Below are 18,230 nucleotides of genomic sequence, written 5' to 3'. Positions count from 1 at the left end.
AAGCACTTTTCCTGCTGCATTTTTGAAGGGGAAGTGTGAGAGGATTTTTAAATAGCATTATAGAGCATTAAAACACACATTTGTGGTTTTGGTGTTGTTTGCCAAAGAAGCATAGGGTGTTTTGAGTTCTAGTTTCCATAGACCTTCAGTATGTGACAGGGCACTGTTAACGCTTTGCATGTAATTTGCAGGACATGCCTGACTGCCACAGGTTTCTGACCTGGAACGTGCTGATTTCTATATTGCAGGTGACACCACCCGTCAGCGAATCAAATTCAGTGATGACCGAGTGTGCAAGAGCCACCTTCTCAACTGTTGCCCTCATGATGTGCTCTCTGGAACTGTACGTAGCTAAATTTCATGTTTTATTTAGATAAGTGCAGAAATTGGATTATATTTGTTCTTTGTAGTATTTCCTTAAATTTCATGGGTTTCAGGGACTATCTAGCACTCTCTGGTAGTTCAGAGGAACTCTCAGGAACAATTAATTTATGGGTTTTGAAGTTAATTTTTAGAATTCTTCTGTTCTATGTGCTAATTATTACCTAAATTTCATCGTTTACATGAAAAGCCACATAAGGTTACAGATGTGAGTTGTGCTATAGCAGAGTGGCCTTACAGTGGTACAGTTGCAAGTAATAGAAAGAAATAAAATATATTGTATGTATAAATTATGAAGTTACTTTCTTAAAAATGGATGTTATAGTGGGAGAGTATTCCAAAGATGTATTTGTATAGAGAAGTACAGAGATTTTTCTCTTCAGAAATATTTTAATGAAAATAATTGAAAGTTCAAATCATTAAATTTCTAAAAGTTTAGATATGTTTAATATGATAATGACACTTACTGTACATTATACAGTTACTGTGCCATTGTCATAAATTCTAAAGCAATTTTTAAATCTCAATTTATGGCATATTAATAACTTGTTTGACTTGGACATTTGTGCACTCTGTAGTAGCAGTTCCACTACATGAGGATAGGAAACAAGGGGCTCTGACACAGGCCAGCAGCTTTTCTTTGTCAATGTGCTTGTGCTTTACCTTGTGATCCATATTTAAGGTAGCTTATTATTTTGTGAAAGGCAGGTGAGTAATATTTCATTGATTATTTGATCTAATGTTTGATGACTAGAATAATTAGTGGTAGAGAGATAAAGTATGATGATACAGAGTCCCACGTGCCTACTGTTCTTAATGCTGCTAGGGTAGCTTTTTTCATTCATGTTGGCACATTTTGTTATCCTTTGGCATCAGGGAAAATAAGTACTGAAAAATCTGTCTCGGGATTATTTGAAGTAGTATTGTGTCTCAATGTGTATATATAGTTTTATTTTGAACTATTTTGTGCATTACTGTCCAAACAAAATGGGGGAAGGGGAGAACAGTGTGTTTCTTTTCACCATCAACCCATCTGTTAGGTTGGATGGTGCTTTGGTTATGTGGTGAGCAAAACACCTCCTGCTTGGGACATACTGGTATGCTATCAAAACATACAAAGGCATTGGTCATAATCCACAGGAAGAAACTTGTCAGAGATTTGTTTGACAGCTTTTCATTGTGATCCAGTTTCTATAAACAAACATTTCTTTAACAGCTGTAAGTGAAGAAGTGTTCATTTTCAGAACTATAAAAGTCATAGGTATCATGCAGTAGCACCTCTTACACTGCAGGTTAGTCATGTTGGCTGGGGCAGCTGACACAGTTTCAGTCCTCAATGGAAGTTTTCTTCAGCCTCATACCAGATTTTGCTGCAGCAGCTCTTGGAATACTAAATGAAACTGCTTCTTTAGAGAATATCAGTCTTTTCCTTCCTCATGCAATTACTCATCATACCAGAAAATGTGTTCCACAGTGTAAATCTGGATGCAGAAAAGCAGTGACTAGTTTAATCCTTTTAGTGGGAGTAGTAGAAAGGGGACTCAAAAGAGACAGGCTTTACCTAGGCCGTGTTCTGCTGTTTACCTGGTTGTAGATATACAGGAATGGACCTTCTCTCTTAACAGCAGTTTTTAAAAGGGCAGGAAGCATGGAGTCTTACTGAGCAGTTTGTCACTGATTTAGAAAATGGCTGTGAAGTTTTCTCCAGAGTTTTGTTAGGAAGATCTTGATGCATCTTTGCATTCAAGACCTATAGTAGCAAAATTTGAGTGACTTCTTTTTTTTTAATTCAAGTCTCTGAATGCTCCTGAAAGAGTAAGTTCTCTGGGGACATTTTATGAGGTTAAGTCTCTATATTGACTAGATTATCAGTAAAATACTGGATATGAATTGCCTTTTTTTGGTGTGTCACAAGATGATCTACAATTCCTAGATACTGTTTATTACTGTTCCTCACTGCAAAATGCAGACTTCTATACATCTCTAGGCCACCCACTCTTTGAAACCACTCAAGGAGGACATTCACAGATAACACAAGACAAACAAAGTGACTCATATGAGTAGGCCCTGTTATTTTGGTGTGTTCTTTCCCTTAATGGCCAAATTTCCAAAACTCTGCAAAGGCTTTGATTTCCCTAGACAGTAAAAACCCATGTTCCTCAGGTTGCAGTATGTGTTGGTAAAGGTGTAGTATGTTTATACATTTTTTTAGGGATTATTTTATGGATATGTTTTTGTGCTACTAAGATGCTGGGTTTTAGACTGGGAAATTTCAAATCAAGCAGTCAGAAGTATCTCTGCCTGGTGAAGGTGTTTTTGCGTTAATGATCACTTGGACACCAGTTATATATAAAAGTCAGTGGTTTACGAGCTTGCTCATTCATTTTGAACTGAAAATTTTACAATAAGAAATTAGTAAGACTTTATAAACCCTGGATGATGAGACAGTGAATAATTTTCCTACTTGCAGCTACGAATTTTTTTTTTGTGGGTTTTTTGCTTGGTTTTTTGGTTGGTTGGTTTTTGTTGTTAGGATTTTTATTTGTTTGTTTTTTGCCTTACAGGATTAACACTTTTACTCTTAATGATTGCAGTCTTTTTGTTGTTTTAGTTTGGGGTGGGTTTTTGTTTGTGGGTGTTTGGGTTTTTTCTGTACAAAAAAGTTTGTTAATCCATATTCTGATATTGGGGACTGAAGCTGCATGTGTAGGAGTAAGATGACTCCCCCATAATGGTACAAAACTGTTAAGCAGTTCTCTGGATGTAAAGAATAAGATGTCTGTGTTTCTCTATCTTTGTATGTATGTTCCTGAATGAATAGCAGAGTAGTAATGAAAATGACAAGGTGGGAAGATTTAAAACTAACACCTTTAATAAGGCTATTAGTAAGTAGCAATGTCCTGAATAGTTGTAACCCAGTAGCTGTCTTTGAAAATCCCAACACTTCTGAATTAATCTGGCTTTCTTACCAACTCGATGGTGCTTCCCTGATGAAAAAAGTTTCACAAATACTATTCGAGGTCTTGCAAATGATGGTTCTGCAACTCTTATCTGCTCAATGAATTAACTTAGTATTTATGTGTATTTATTGAGGAAAAAAATATATTTCTTGCATTTTATTTATTAAAGACCTGAAGATAGGCTCTGTTGGCTCATCCTGCAGTTATGCATATCTTTAGATGCTCCTAAATTTATTGCGTGGAGCTCTTCGGGGCTCTTACTGACTAAACACCACATTAATCAAGACCCTGGTTTAGCAATATACCTGGCTACATTGCTGACTTTAATCTTATTAGGAGTGGAATTCAGCTCCAGATTAAGACATCTAAATTTAGATTTCAGCTGAGGAGCTGGGTGTTGAAGCTTGCACTGAAGCTAGAAGGTTTCTAGGCAGTGGAGCCTAGAAAAAGATGGAGTTCACCTGCCCATGGGTATCCCTCTCACATTGGGCTGAATCCATTTAGGCTCGCTTGAATGTACTGTCTGCATCTCCTTTTACTGTATAAGAGAAGTTTGGATAGTTCACACATGTGCAAATAGATGTTACTAAGGAGTTTTAATCTGCAGTTAATTTATTTGCCAGTAGTCCCACTGGCTCTGGAGCTATTTGTACGCTTAAAACTTGTGGTTTGGCGTGTGACTGTGATTTTATGCTGTACTTCTAGAAAAAGCATTAGAAGCTGTTAAAAGGCATTGTGTCTGAGGGTATCAGCTTTTCAGTTCAGGACTGATTTGATCATGTGAACTGTTTCAGCTTGGCAAATCACATTAAATTAGGCTTGCATAAGCTACCTCAGTTCGAAGCCTTCAACCCAGTGGCGATGAATTGTGAAGTGCACTGCTGTCCTCTCAAGTGATCATGTCAGTCTCCTGAAATGTATTCTTGGTTTCTTTGGTCAGCACCAGGAAGGTGAACTGAGTGTGCCACATTCCATTTTAATGGTTTTAATTTATTGAGAAGGGGAGGGGGGGTTGTTACTTTCTGCATGGTTATCATTAATGTGGTAATATATTTTATAGTCAGGCTAGAAGAGCAAATACTATGTAAACAGTGAAATATCTCATTTGATAAGAAGAAAAGAATAAATCATCACTACCAAAACTAGCAGCAGTCTAATTTGAAGTCTTTAGAAATGAGAGTATGGTTACATGGAGCAATGTCTTTTAAAAAGTATTGTACTTCAGAAGATACCTGGAATTCAGTGGTTGCTAAAGACTTCAACTTAATAATTTCTGCATCTTTTTTACTTAGCATTTCTTTCCTGCTAGTGAAGTCCTACAAAAGTTAAAACTCTTAGTGGAGTCAGAGAACTTAAATCCCCTTCTAAATATGTGTTGCCTACAAGAAAGGATGGGTTTTATCACAAGTCTAGAAATCTGTTCAAAATAAAATTGGTAGTGCAGCTGAAGAATGCGTTCCATAATAAGGAAGATTTCAGCGGAGAGTCTGTCTTCAGCTTCTTTTTATCAGTAGTAAGTGTTCTCATACAGACCCTGGTAGTGCCTTGACAGTTTGATAGAGGAGGAGATCTGGTTCCTCCAATATCAATTTTTCAGCAATGTCAGATCTTTCTAAGCAAACAAACAAAAAATTTTTCTCTTGCTGAATGTGAACTGCTTTGGTATCTTTATATCTAAAAAGAAATATCTACACAAACACTGCCCAGAGTATTTTCTTTCAAAAACACATTAAAGATACCTGCTGGTTTTAAAAGTAGTTGATAGTTTGTGCTCCTGTGTCGCTTGGCTCAACATCAGCCCTTTGTGTTTTAAGTACCTTCAGCTTTTCTGTGCTCTTTCTGCAGTCTGTGTAGAGTATATTCAGTAATCAAATTTCTGCTGTCAAAGGAACTTGTAGCAGTTGTAGAAGTGCTAAAATGAGAATTTTGCTGTAGGTAGGTAGCTCAAGAGCTAAAAAGGGGCAGAAAAACCCCACCTTAATTTCAAATTCCAGAAACAGCATCACATGAGAGTTTAGTTTCCTATTCAGTTATTTGTCAGCTACTCAGAGTGCAGATTTATTTTGCAGATAAACTCTACAGATGCTCTACTCCAGATTCTTGGCCAGCTCTTCCTTGTTAACTTGTAATTAATTCATGTGGTAATTTTTTTTACCTGATTTGATTGAAGTAGCACTATGCAAACAAAAAGTAATCCATATTTCTTTGTTATACCAAAGACATTCTATTTTGTGGATGGGATGACAAAAATTATTACTAAATCATTTCAATACAATGTTGTTTTTTTTTATGAAAGACCAGTTTTTTAAACCTCAGCTCTGGGAAGTCAGTCATCTTTTATTGCCCATCTAACACTAAGAAATAAAAAAAATATTGTAGAAAGTGCTCAGCAAGTACTACAATGCACTAGTTTCTTAAGTAGAACTCAGCAATAACAAAAGGATTCCTGATACACTGCTTTATATGTGGTTATGTAGACTAATCTTTATCAATAACTTTCATGTGAAATAAAGAGTCTCCAAATATATATAGGCTTTTCTTCAGATTTTAATCTCAGTGCGGAAAGCCCGAAGCATGGCTTAGCTCACTCAATGAACTTCACTTACGTCTAGCCTGGGGACTTGGATGATTTCACCTTTCTTTGTGTTGTTCATCTGAACTGCTCTGTAAATCACTTTTAGGTAGTGTAATTCTGTCTGAAAGTCAGTGTATTGATAGTGAAAAACAGTGTGTGTTCTTTTTAAGCCTTCCATTAACTCAGTGTCTGAGCATGAGTCTCCCTCTTAGCCATCTTCTGTTTCAAATGTGATTGATCTTTAAATGGCAGACTACCAATGTTTATTCTTTGCCTCTGGGGGAAGAGCATGTCTTGGCACCAAATTGCAAGGTGGACTTGTGGAAAAGGAAAATAATGTGTCTTATTGTATCTTCTGTCCACTTTCATCTGCTGTGCATCTACTTTGCAGCTACCCATACGAGCCAGATTATACTGCAAACTGCTCTGTGCTTGTTAAGGTTCTTGGCGGTCATGACCCAGCATAGACTTTTGACAGTAATGAATCATCCCCAAGATAAGTTGTCTTTGCCTGATGTTGCATAACTTGCACCAGCAGAAGTGGTTTTTTGCCTGTTTTTGCATTTATTGTGCAAACTTATTAAAGAGTTTTAAATGTGGTGGGTTTTTTAGACCTCTGTACATTGGAGTTTGCTAAAGGAACTTTTATGAAAGACATATTTCCGTGAAGACTTAAAAAGGATTACCTAGGACTAGTATAGGCTGTGTTGAGGAGCAGTTCCAACAATGATGTAATTTCTTCAGCAGCAAAACTAGTGATAAAGAATCCTTTTCTCTTGTACCTGCTTCTTCTTGCTCCCTGTTGGGTCAAAAGGGGGAAGGGGAGCCAAAATTTCTTCTGTTGTGATTGAGGCATCTAACAAAAAGGAATCATAACATACTCCCTGTCTCCCAAAATTTCCACTAACATTACTGAAGGTTTTCAACAGTTTTTGAATTTGCCATCTTAATACTGTAAGACACCCCAGCTTCTCAAGTTCATTCACTACTGTGTTGTCCCCTACATACCCTCAGCACATCGTTTGTATGGCTGCCCAACAAGTTGGACAAAGGTATGCTGATGAAAAATTTGCCTCTCTGTTTGGTTTGCTAAGATGTTTTTTACCCTGTCACTACCCAGATTGTGTTCAACAGCACAGGCAGATGTGCCAGCATGGAAGTGGCACAGCACAGGGAGAAGGGGAGGACAGAATGTTTCTCTATAGTAATGCTGGCTCAGACTAATTAGCATCCTTTCAGGCTTTGGATTTACAATTCCCAGTAAGAGGCAAAGAAATCAGAAAATGTACTGTTTTGTGGAGGTTGAATCCAACCTAAATAGAGAGAAAGAAGTATAAAACGCATGTAAAGTGAACAGCAAGTCATGGTAGTGTTACGTGAATTATGAGGGTTTTTAGTGGGTGATGGAATTTTATTTTATGCATTTATTCAAAGTGTATGCAGATTGCATGTTAGAATAGCGGGAAGGTTGTGTGTGGTGGATGTGTTTTTGTCACTATATTCAGACCTATTGAAGTGTGTCACTAACCTTATCTATGCATTTATAACTTCAGAATTGTCCTTGAGTTTTACAGTTTTAGCCTTAAAGACCTTATTCAGTACAAGAGATGAATTGGCATAAAGTCACTCTTACAATTTTAGGATAATTTTCAAGTGTCTAATTTTCAGATAATTTTTTAAGGTTCTTTTGCATTGCTCTCCTAGTATTGAAGTACTTTCCTGAAAAAATGCTTCAGTTTAAATAATGTCAGCATGGCTTGGAAAGAGACCTCTATAATACATTGCTCAGCTTCAAGGTCTTTGTGGATTTGCATCAGTTAACAAAATTGCTGAGGTCTTGTATAGTTGCAAAAGGAAAAGCTAATCTTTTCCTTTATCATTGCAGTCAGATGTTCCTTATTGCAATCAAATGTTTTCCGGAAAACAGATTTATGGTAGCTGAAGGGGATTTAAATAACTGCAGTTTATAAAAAACCTTTTCAACTTTAAAATTCTTTATTTTACCAATGTAGGCTTTTTTCTCCATCTGAAACTTCTGTATGAAATAAACCAACAGCTTCCATAAAAATTACTTTAATGGTTTCATTGGAAATCCAAGTAAAAATTTGAAAGACTAAAATAATTGGGGTTTGTTTATTTTACTGTACGTATGAGGCTTTGATTGTTTACTTAAATCCAAGTATTTTATTAAAAACAAGCAAACAAAAACTCAACAAAACCCTCACTCATTTGGCTTGCAGCATATTCTGAGTTAACATTCATCTTCTATTTACAAAACTCACAATGCAAGTTATTAATTATTTTAGGTTTGGATTTTAAATTGTTACTTAACTACAACAGTAACAGCTTTTTCTATCAGAGTTCAATTTTCGTCATGTGCTTTCAATGTTAAGAAAGGATTAATTCTTCTTAATATTAAGTGAGTGCTGCCTTAAGCGCAGACTTAACTGAAACTGCTGGTTTTAAGTGCTGTAAATAACAATCACTTCCAATGATTCTGTATCAGCCTGTGCTGTTGCACAGAGGCTGCTTTGGGTTCATTCAGTTTTGTTTCCATTACAGATTGTTTGGGGGTGGTGGTTTGGGGTTTTTTCGTGGTTGTTTGTGGGTGGAGTTTTTCGGTTCGGTTTTTGTAAAGTGCATGTTGCCCTGTCACCAGACCTGTCGTGACCAGACTGAATTAGAATTTCTTGTGCTGTCTCCTATGCAAAATTCAATTTAAAAACAGTAGTCGTTACCCAGTAAGATTCTGGGCACTCTCCTCAGCGGCATTGTATGCAAGATAAGTGATGCAGCCTACTTACTTTTTACATCCATGCTTCCTTCCTGCCCCTTCTAGAATGGTTTTAGATTACAAGTGAAGTTTTTTCTTCCCTGGTTCTTGAACATAGTCCAACATTCAGCTCATCTTCCCTCATTTGCAAAATGTTTTGCAGGGATTTGATTTTTGGTTGTGCTACTTGAAATGCTTCAAGAATGTTTTTTAAGCAGCACTTAAAATGGTGCTGTGGTTGTAGCTCTTTGAGGTGATGAATATAATGGTAACACATTATCATGGACTGTGCAGACAGGTTCAGGTCAAGAATTTGACCATTTAATTACCAGTTATTTTCATGGAACTTGGCTCTACTGAACTGTTTAAGTTCAATACGTGATGTTCCACTTCAGTCACTTTTTTGAACTTCTAGTAAAACAGCATTTTTGCAGGACATCAATGATACTTTGTAATGCAAACAGCCATCATGATAAGATAAGCTGTTCATTCACTCTGCTGTTATTATTTCTTGATTCATGCATGTCTATCAAAGACCTGGTATAATCTTATAGGTTTGTTAAACTCTCATTACCACAGGGGAGATGACTTGCTTCAGAATATTTGACAGTTAAAGAAAATCATGCTACCCCTATTCCTTGTAACACACCTGAAAAGTTAAATCGCATTGCCTTTGTCTTTTCAGAGAATGGACCTTGGAGAATGCCTGAAAGTGCATGACCTGGCATTAAGGGCAGACTATGAAATAGCATCCAAAGATCAAGATTTCTTCTTTGAGCTTGATGTATGTATTTTGTCTTAATGCTGGAGAGAAAGCATTAGTTTGTGTACTTGGGTGGATAAATTGAGCAACAGATTTTGTGTTACAGACTGAAGGAAGGCTTTTGGAAAGCAATTTTATAAAGAGGCAGAGAAACTCTTGTCACAGTTACATGAAAGATACTTGCCTCTTCATTATAATATGCTAATTTGGTAGTCATCTCTAGGAGAACTGTTAACAGCCTCCCAGAGTATGATAAACCTGAGTGCTGTCTTAGTGTTGTCAAATAGCAAGCATATGTTAAAACTGTGTATGCATGCTTTGAATGGAGTTTTAAATTCTACACTTAACAAAGAAAGTAATTTGATATTGCAGATAACAAATCATATACTGTGTCTCCATACACTGTAGTTTGTTTTGAACTCCCAGCTAGGAAGTTAGCCTTTGCTAGGACAAAAGGGTTTGGGTTTTTTAATTGTTATTTGGAGGGATGGTTAATATACCTACTTAAGCCCTAGTGAAAAAAGTTTCAGTATTGCATGTCACGGCTGGATGAAGTGATCCTGAATAGCCTTCCAAGAATTTTAATGCCACTAGAAATACTCACTGCTACTCCTTCTTCTTCTGTCTTAAAACAGATTCACTTCCAAAATTCTGCAAATACTTAGAAACTATGGCGATGTGTAGATTATAATTTTTTAACCATGTCTATGAATATGTGTGATTAGTCAGCATAAACCGGTAGATTATTGTTCACTAATCACTAATAAAAACTTGTGAAAGTGAAGCCTTAATAAACTGAAGAAGCCTTACAGCTGATTTATTTATATTCTTGACAGCATTGATCCTTGTTCTTACTGATGTTTTAGGCAATGGACCACCTGCAGTCATTTATTGCAGACTGCGACCGGCGGACAGAAGTGGCTAAGAAAAGACTAGCAGAAACCCAGGAAGAGATCAGTGCTGAAGTTGCAGCTAAAGTAAGCATGGCAGACAAGTTACTGCTATTTTTTTGGAGGCCATTTTTTCTAAGGAGACAGTTTCAAGTTTTGAAAATATATCAAATCTGAGAATTCCTACTGAAGAGGGGGAAAAAGTAATACATTTTTTCTCTCCTTGCTAAAATTGCCTTTTAAGGCTCAGAAGAGAACAGAGGGAAGAGACCTCTCTGATATTTTTGACCTCAGGAAACTTGGTTCTGAATCCATGCTGTAGAAATGTTAGTAATTCTTTCACTTTTTGATCCAACCTTCATCTATAAAGTAAACAAAATCCATGTCCTTTTCTCTGTATCTTTTTTTGAATGAAAAACCTATAATGTTTCTGCACATATATGCAAATGCTAGGAGATGGTTGTACAAATATTAATTTTTCAAGACTGTTGTGGATAAGTGTGAATTATTTGCAGTTTGCTGAACAAAATCCTTTTTCTGGAATTTTACATAGACTTGGTAACTTTGCCTTTTTCTGTGTTCTTTGCAGAGAGGCATTTTCTGTTTTAGTTCTAACTGGAGAAGTTCTCTGTGTGTGTTTCTTTTAATTCTGTCCTTCTAATTTTGCATATCATAACTCAGTAGTAGTTCAGATTGTTCTCCATAATTAAAAGTATTTCCTGTGTTAAGGCTTTTCTTGTCTTTCAAGGCTGAAAGAGTTCATGAATTGAATGAAGAAATTGGGAAACTGTTGGCCAAAGTAGAACAGCTTGGAGCTGATGGGAACGTGGAAGAATCTCAAAAAGTAATGGATGAAGTGGAGAAGGCTCGGGTAAAGAAAAGAGAAGCAGAAGTAAGTTGATTGTGTAAGGACTGGGGGATGGAGAGGGCAGGGTCAAACATTAAATTGCTTGGCCTCCGTGTAGTGCAAGACATCTTATTTCTGTCAATTCTTTAGCTAATTGCTACATATAAAACTGAAGAAATTGCTTTGTGGCAACCAGTTAAAGTTTCTACCCTTCAATACATTCCTATACCATTAAAATTGTACTTCTTCCACAAATGATGCGTTTATCTTAGTTGGGCTGTGTTGGTCAGGTGTATCTGTGAACACTACCTTTGTGGCTGTGGTGGTTGCACCTGGTTTGGTGTCATGGCTCTTGCTATGGCAACCCTGTTGTAGCCTCATGCTGGAAAGCTTCAGTGCAGTGATCCATTGTCTTCACTAAAAGAGAGTTCATGTCTTGTGTATCACGAAAGTCAAAATGATCCTGGTAATTTTCAGGTGACAGAATTCACCAGGAGCTTTTCCATATTGTATTAGACAAAGATACTGAAATTTCTAGAAACCAGTATCTGCAGCTGTTTCAATAGTACCAGAAGGATTGCTGGCAGTCTTGCTGATCTATCATCTGAATGTGTTTAGGTAAATTTTGCTCAGGTAATGTGTTTAATTAGTGTCTCAAAAGCAGGTAAATTTCTCAGGAAACTAATACTGTTTTAAATGGGATTCAGAATTAAAACTGGTGTCATATTTTCATAATACATCAACATAGTAATTGTAGTGTTACTGTTTATTCATTGCTGTACATGAAAAAGTACATCATCCTTCTATATAATATATACCCAACTTTTTTTTTTTATTTGCAAAAACAGTTGATGCCCTGCTTCTAAATGTGTTCAGTTTTCAAAATAAGGAAACATGCCCTGTATCTTAGTGATACACTTGAAGTATGAATAGTGTGAATTAACTAAAGGGTGTTCTGGTGTACTTTGAATTTGGTTATTTGTAGTGTATCTTCAGTAAAGTGTCATCCTTGTGTTTATGTGCATTTTGAAGTAACAGCAAATGTTTTTCTTTTCTAGGAAGTATACAGGAATTCTATGCCTGCCTCCAGCTTTCAGCAGCAGAAGCTACGGGTTTGTGAAGTGTGCTCGGCTTATCTTGGTCTTCATGATAATGACCGACGACTTGCTGATCACTTTGGAGGAAAACTACATTTGGGATTTATTGAAATAAGAGAGAAGCTTGAGGAACTCAGGGTAAATCATTCTTACATTTTTTGTGTGTGCTCCTACTTAATTATTTGCCAGGCACCCTTAATGGAATATTTCTTTCTCTGTGTGTGATTTTTTTTTCATATCACTTTAAACTTTGGGAGTTCGTTAGCCTAAAAAGACGAAACATTCTAATTTAGCATCAATTACCTGGATAGATTTGTAAGATGACCTCTTTTGCACTGAGGTAGATTAAAACGCACATTCAAAGTAATGCATCTTGGGAGCTAAGAACTTGAATCTCCTTTTAAAATGGAGAACTGTATTTTGAGTGAACAACAGCGATGTTGAAACATACTTAGCAGTTATAGGAGATAGCCAAATGAACTTTGCTTTTAGCCAGATGATTGACTAAAAGTAATAAGGAGACTCTTGACAAGAGCATTTAGTAAGGAGGATGATAACACTTGGAAAAGTTTTCAAAAAATGTAAAGAAATGCTTGGAACTCAACCTGCTGTATAATGAATGACTAAAACTCAAATTGTTCATTTTACCTGGAGAAAGATTAGGAAATTATTTTGAATAGAATCCAACAACTCAAGGCTGTAGCTATCCAAAATGGGAACACCAAATTATGTATATCTTGAAGTCAGAAATAATTGCTACGGGGAGGTTGCATGTTCTCTGTAGCTTGAACATTTGAAATCCAGTTGGAATATTATAACCTATCTTGACCAGAAATCATATGCTGGGAGAAAGACTTATGGAATGATATTCTGGACCTCTGGTTTTCAAGAGGATGGATTTGAACACTGATGCCATTTATGACCTTAATTTATGACAAATTATGGAGTTCACAGTTCAGTTAAGCAATTTAACTGTAGAAATCACCAAAGACAGTAGCTAAATTGGTTGAATTCCTAAGAGCAGAAATTGCTGCTACTGGATTTGAATAAATGGACTGGTTTATGTTCTGTAATATTCCAGCTGTCTTGCATGGATACTGTGACTTGCCCTTTGGAGAGCTAACTCTTCCTGTTGATGTTGCCAACTCAGGCTCCTAACTATAGCTGGTGTAACTTAAATCTTAGATGCCTAGAACAGGTCATGTGTACTTCCTCTCATCCCTCCATGAAATTATGCAAAGAGTCACTTGAACAAGAAACCTTGCTCGTAGTTAAATTGCTGATGTTGTACAAGGAAATATAGATATAATTTGACAAAAAGGGTTGAAGTAACTAATTATTTACATCATTTGGAACAAAATATGCATGGATAACTATTTCACATTCCCAAAGCATCAATAAATTAATCTTTCAAAGTGCTTTGCTGATAAAGAAAGAAAACAATAACTATCCCCTCCTTCCTCAGAGCTCTCCTCAGAGATCTAATCAAGATGCTGCTGGGGCAATTCCACCTCTCAGAAGAAGGTCTTTACAAAGAGTTGAATTTCTTGCATCATGTCCAGAAGGTGGCAAGACTTGGGTTTGGCCAGATCTCCAGTTGTGAGTTGCACACCTGAGGGCCCTCTACTGAGCGTGCCTTGTCCCCAGTAGTAGTGAGTTCACCCTGGGGGCTATCAGCTGAAGCATCTGCTCTAACTTTATCCCACACTCATAATACAGAAACAAGTAGCCTCAAAACTTAGGTGTTGGCCCAACCAAGTCCTTTAAGAAACAATTAACTCTCCCAGTTCTGATTGCTTTCTGCCTTTCCCCAGTGTCCAAAATATGATAGGATTGGCATGGAAACTCTCACATTAAAGGCATGACTTACTGTTCTGAATTCCCCTTTATTAAAAACTTAATATTTAATTGCATATTTCAGGTCTTCATGTAACACCCATGTGCAGCTCTTCTGCAATAACTTCTGTTTCTTCAAGAAAAAAAATAAAATATATGTATCTATCCTGAGGAAGAGAGTGGGAATAATATACACAAGGGAAGGGATATGCCTAAGGGAGAGAACTGAATGTTAACTGTCTAGATTATTTTTATAGCACCTTCATGTGAAAAATTTTTTAATACAACTTAATATATTCTTTTACTTTCAGAGGATTGTGGCTGATAAACAGGAGAAACGAAATCAGGAACGTCTGAAACGTAGAGAGGAGAGGGAAAGAGAAGAAAGGGAGAAACTAAGGAGGTAGGGATCTGTTTTAATTGCATGTACATTATGACCTATTTATGTTTAATAATAAAACTGATACAGTTCATACACATTTCTAAATATGCAGAATTACAATAGTTTGCATTTCTTGGAAACTTAGAAGGACTGAGATGGAATTTCATTCTAAATCTTAAAACATGGAATTGTTCTCATAAAAAGCATTTTTAAAAACTGCTGATAGTATTGTCTCTAGATATTTCAACAAAGGGCCTTTGGGATAATTTTCAGGCTTGTACTTTGTTTTGAGACCTGACAGATGTGAGCTTACATGCATATGATCGCCTTACATTTCTTAACAATTTCCTTCAGAGATGTTAGAAATTTTTCTTACTTGAAGCAGTTCAGTGTATGATTAAGGAAAGCAGTTCCCTGTTCTTCTATGGAATAGTAGCTTCCAGGCCTGGTGGGGCTGGAGTGGAATGGAACCTGAGTTGCAGTTCTCTTGACACGTTAAGTTTCAGAGGTTAACAGTGAATTTCTGAAATCTGTTGCAGTTTGGTACTATTTGCCTATCAGGAAATCTGGGAATACTGACATCCCCTGGAAACTTTTTCTGTGGGAGGGATGTAAGTTAAAAAGCTGGTTAGATAATCTTCTGAGCTTCTAGTAGAGTTGTCTCAAAAATAAATTTTAAAAGACCCAACCAACATGAAACAGGGATGTGTTTCCTGATAAACGTGTTACAAAGATGTTGACATCAATTAAAAGGCCTTTAAATACTTGCTGCTAAAGCAAGAAGTACAATAACAGGTCAGCTAGTCTGGTTTATTATTACTAAATTGCACTTTATTTGATAGTGAGATTCTCTTAAGAAAAATTACTATTTTCCATTTATTTCAGGTCCAGATCCCACAGCAAGCATGCCAAAAGGTATAAAAATCTGCAGACAAGGAATACCAGCGGTGAAGTTAGCCTTTCACAAGCTGGAACATTTTAAGACTGTCTAGCACTGTTAGTTTAAGATGACCATCTTTACAAACAAAGCTTTCTGTTACATAGTCATCTCTCTGTGTGTTTGTACACTATTTATCACCATGCTACTCAGTTTATACATCTACATCTATTTTGTGGCTATTACAATGCAGCTTCATGTCCCAAATAACACTTAAAACACAGAGAATTGCTTTTTCTTTGCAAAAGTTTCTGGCTAATATCTTTTGGTGAAAGCCCATGTTTTCAAAATCCCTAAGCACCAGGTTAACTCATCAGATCACCCATGAATAGTATGAATGTAGTTTCAAATCTACACAGTTGAAGGTCACCAGTGAGGTATGATTGCAAAGTGATTTGGAGGGGGGAAAAAGTAAGAAAATGCCAGATTTGTGTAGTGTTTAGAACCTTCCAGATTAGTTTTGTTGTTGTAGCTATGGGGAACAATATAGTCCAGTTTTTAAAGAACATCATAACACACAGATTCTGGCAGATGATCCCTGTCACTGCATCATTAAGTTCTTCTTTCCCTGATACAGATACTAGTTTAAAATGTAAAAAGTAGATTTTTTTATATTTGTATTTGCTTTCAGGAGCCTGAATTTGCTATGCTGTAGCCATACAGTCATGAATTAACTATAAAATAGTCTGCATTAGTCAAAAAGGAGTTTGTAGGCTTTCTGATGTTGCTTTCCCCTGTCTGTTTGCCTGTGAATCAGACACTGCAATGGTTCTGAACACTGCAGGCCATTCATTCTCTGTCCAGATGTGCTCACACATAGAGTGTGTAATGTTCACAGCACTCTGGTGAGAGTGGCTGGTGAGAGCAGTGTGTGCTGTAAGCCCTCTCTGTTCCTAGGTCCAGGTCCCGGGACCGCCGCAGACACCGCTCTCGCTCAGCCTCGCGGGAACGCAAGAGACGGACTCGATCCAAATCCCGTGAGAAACGGCACCGCCACAGGTCCCGCTCCGCCAGCCGCAGCCGGAGCCGCAGCCACCATAGAAGCAGGCACAGCTCCAGGGAGAGGAGCCGAGAGCGCAGCTCCAAAAAGAGGTGAATGTTGCCCTAGAAATAAATGGCCTTTCCCAACACACAATGAGAATGTTCACACTAAATTAAGTTTATGCTTACCACTTAGTAATTTCAATACATTTCGAGTCTGTCTCAGATTTCAGTTACAACTTCAGCATATTTATGATTTGACACACCAGAGTGCTTTATTCTCTTTTTTTTTTAATATATCAATAACAGAGTTATATATTATTTCTGTTTTGGATGAGTGCTACAGAGTATTGGTGTCAAGTTGATACCAGTTTCATGCAGCATAGAAAGTGAAAAAGCTGATTTTCATTTGAACCCAGGGATATCAGCAGTTATCTTACTGTCAGTGCATTCAGGTTTTCCCTCGGGCTGTCGTTCCCAACACTCATCTGTTGTGAACTGCACCAGATGAAAGTAGGTTTAGGTATGTCTGAAAGTAAACTTTTTACACTGCAGCTGAAGATTGTGCTTTGCAAGGATCTCTCGTGGAAAGATACTGCAGGGGGCAGGCTGGGGCTGTTGCTTTTGAATAATTCAGTTGCTGTCTGCTCCTGAGGATTGGCTGACTTGTTTACATGAATGAGGAGAGCATAGCTTAAAAGACTTGGGATTGCACAATGAGGCATTTGGTAGGGAGGTCTTCTCATAAACAGAATTCCTGTCTTGTTTAGGTTACCCACTGTGGCATACTTCGAGAGCAGTACAGTGAAAGAGTGCTCAGTCTTAAAACCCTGGGACTGTTCACCTACAAGAACATAAAAGGTCAGGTTTTGAAGTGGCCACACATGCAGGGCTTATAGTTCAAATTATTTCAGGACTTAAATCATAGTTACTTCTGCAGGGGACTTGGGCACAAGGTACTTGATGAACAGTTGAACTAGATCCAGGATGAAGTTCTTATTTGGCATGTAGTTTCTCTTCTTCTGTGACATGTAGTTTGTGGAATAGGGTAATGCCTGTGGATCCCAGTGTTTTTTGCAAGTACTAAGTCTTGCAAAACACTACATTGTAGATAAAGTAATTTTTTCAGATGAGCAACTAATGTGAAAGTTCACTTATTTGTAAGCTTACAAAAGGAAATTAGTAAAAGATTTTCAAGACCTTAGTTTTGAAGCTTGGAGGTTAAGTGACAGTTACTTTCTGTAAGTGGGGAGAGTACAGTCTTATGGTCCAGAGTACCAAAATTTTTGACTAGGAATTGATTGGCTAGCTGTTAAAATTTTTCTGTAAAAATCTGTATTAGAACATTTTGTGATTGCAGTATATGGTAAAATACAGATGGAATGTTTTTCAAAAACAGACCTAAGTGCATCTGTAAGGGAATATATAGGAAGATGTCTATTCCATTTTTCTCCCATACAGGTAGCTAATTTAGTTTAAAACTACCTAGTTCATTTAACAAAACAGTCTTTTCTGTCTCCATCATAAAGGTTTTGAAAATGCCTATTTATCTATATCTAAAAAGAACACTACCCCAACCTTTCAAAGTCACACAAGGGTTAATTCTTGTAACAAAATATGGTCGTAGAACAGATTCCAGATTTGTTTTGTGTTTGTCATTTAGAGCCTCCCTTCCAGAATTATGCAAGTTTATTTCCTGCTTCTTTTAAGCAAACTCCTGTTTTTAAATGTGTTTTTTAAGTTTGTAATTTATAGTCTGAGAAAGGCTGGACACTGTTCTTAAACTAGAGACTGCAGATGAGAAATTT

The 18,230-nt window shown here is 37.0% G+C and overlaps 1 protein-coding gene across 5 annotated transcripts in view; it reads left to right on the top strand.

The window, feature by feature from the left end:
* LUC7L2 (LUC7 like 2, pre-mRNA splicing factor) overlaps positions 1-18,230 on the top strand; it is a 30,036-nt gene that overhangs the window by 10,468 nt on the left and 1,338 nt on the right. For 3 of the 5 annotated variants that reach the window (XM_054630863.2, XM_054630861.2, XM_077178649.1), the window contains 8 exons: positions 249-343; positions 9,375-9,473; positions 10,319-10,429; positions 11,091-11,234; positions 12,248-12,424; positions 14,434-14,525; positions 15,390-15,419; positions 16,339-16,533. In XM_054630863.2, coding sequence (XP_054486838.1) covers positions 249-343; positions 9,375-9,473; positions 10,319-10,429; positions 11,091-11,234; positions 12,248-12,424; positions 14,434-14,525; positions 15,390-15,419; positions 16,339-16,533 — 943 coding nt within the window. The remainder of the gene's footprint in view (positions 1-248; positions 344-9,374; positions 9,474-10,318; positions 10,430-11,090; positions 11,235-12,247; positions 12,425-14,433; positions 14,526-15,389; positions 15,420-16,338; positions 16,534-18,230) is intronic. The other 2 variants (XM_054630862.2, XM_054630864.2) reach the window with 1 other exon arrangement.

The sequence above is a fragment of the Agelaius phoeniceus genome, chromosome 5 (assembly GCF_051311805.1).
Source record: "Agelaius phoeniceus isolate bAgePho1 chromosome 5, bAgePho1.hap1, whole genome shotgun sequence".
Classification (NCBI taxonomy): domain Eukaryota; kingdom Metazoa; phylum Chordata; class Aves; order Passeriformes; family Icteridae; genus Agelaius; species Agelaius phoeniceus.
This window is presented reverse-complemented; position numbering and strand designations above follow the sequence as displayed.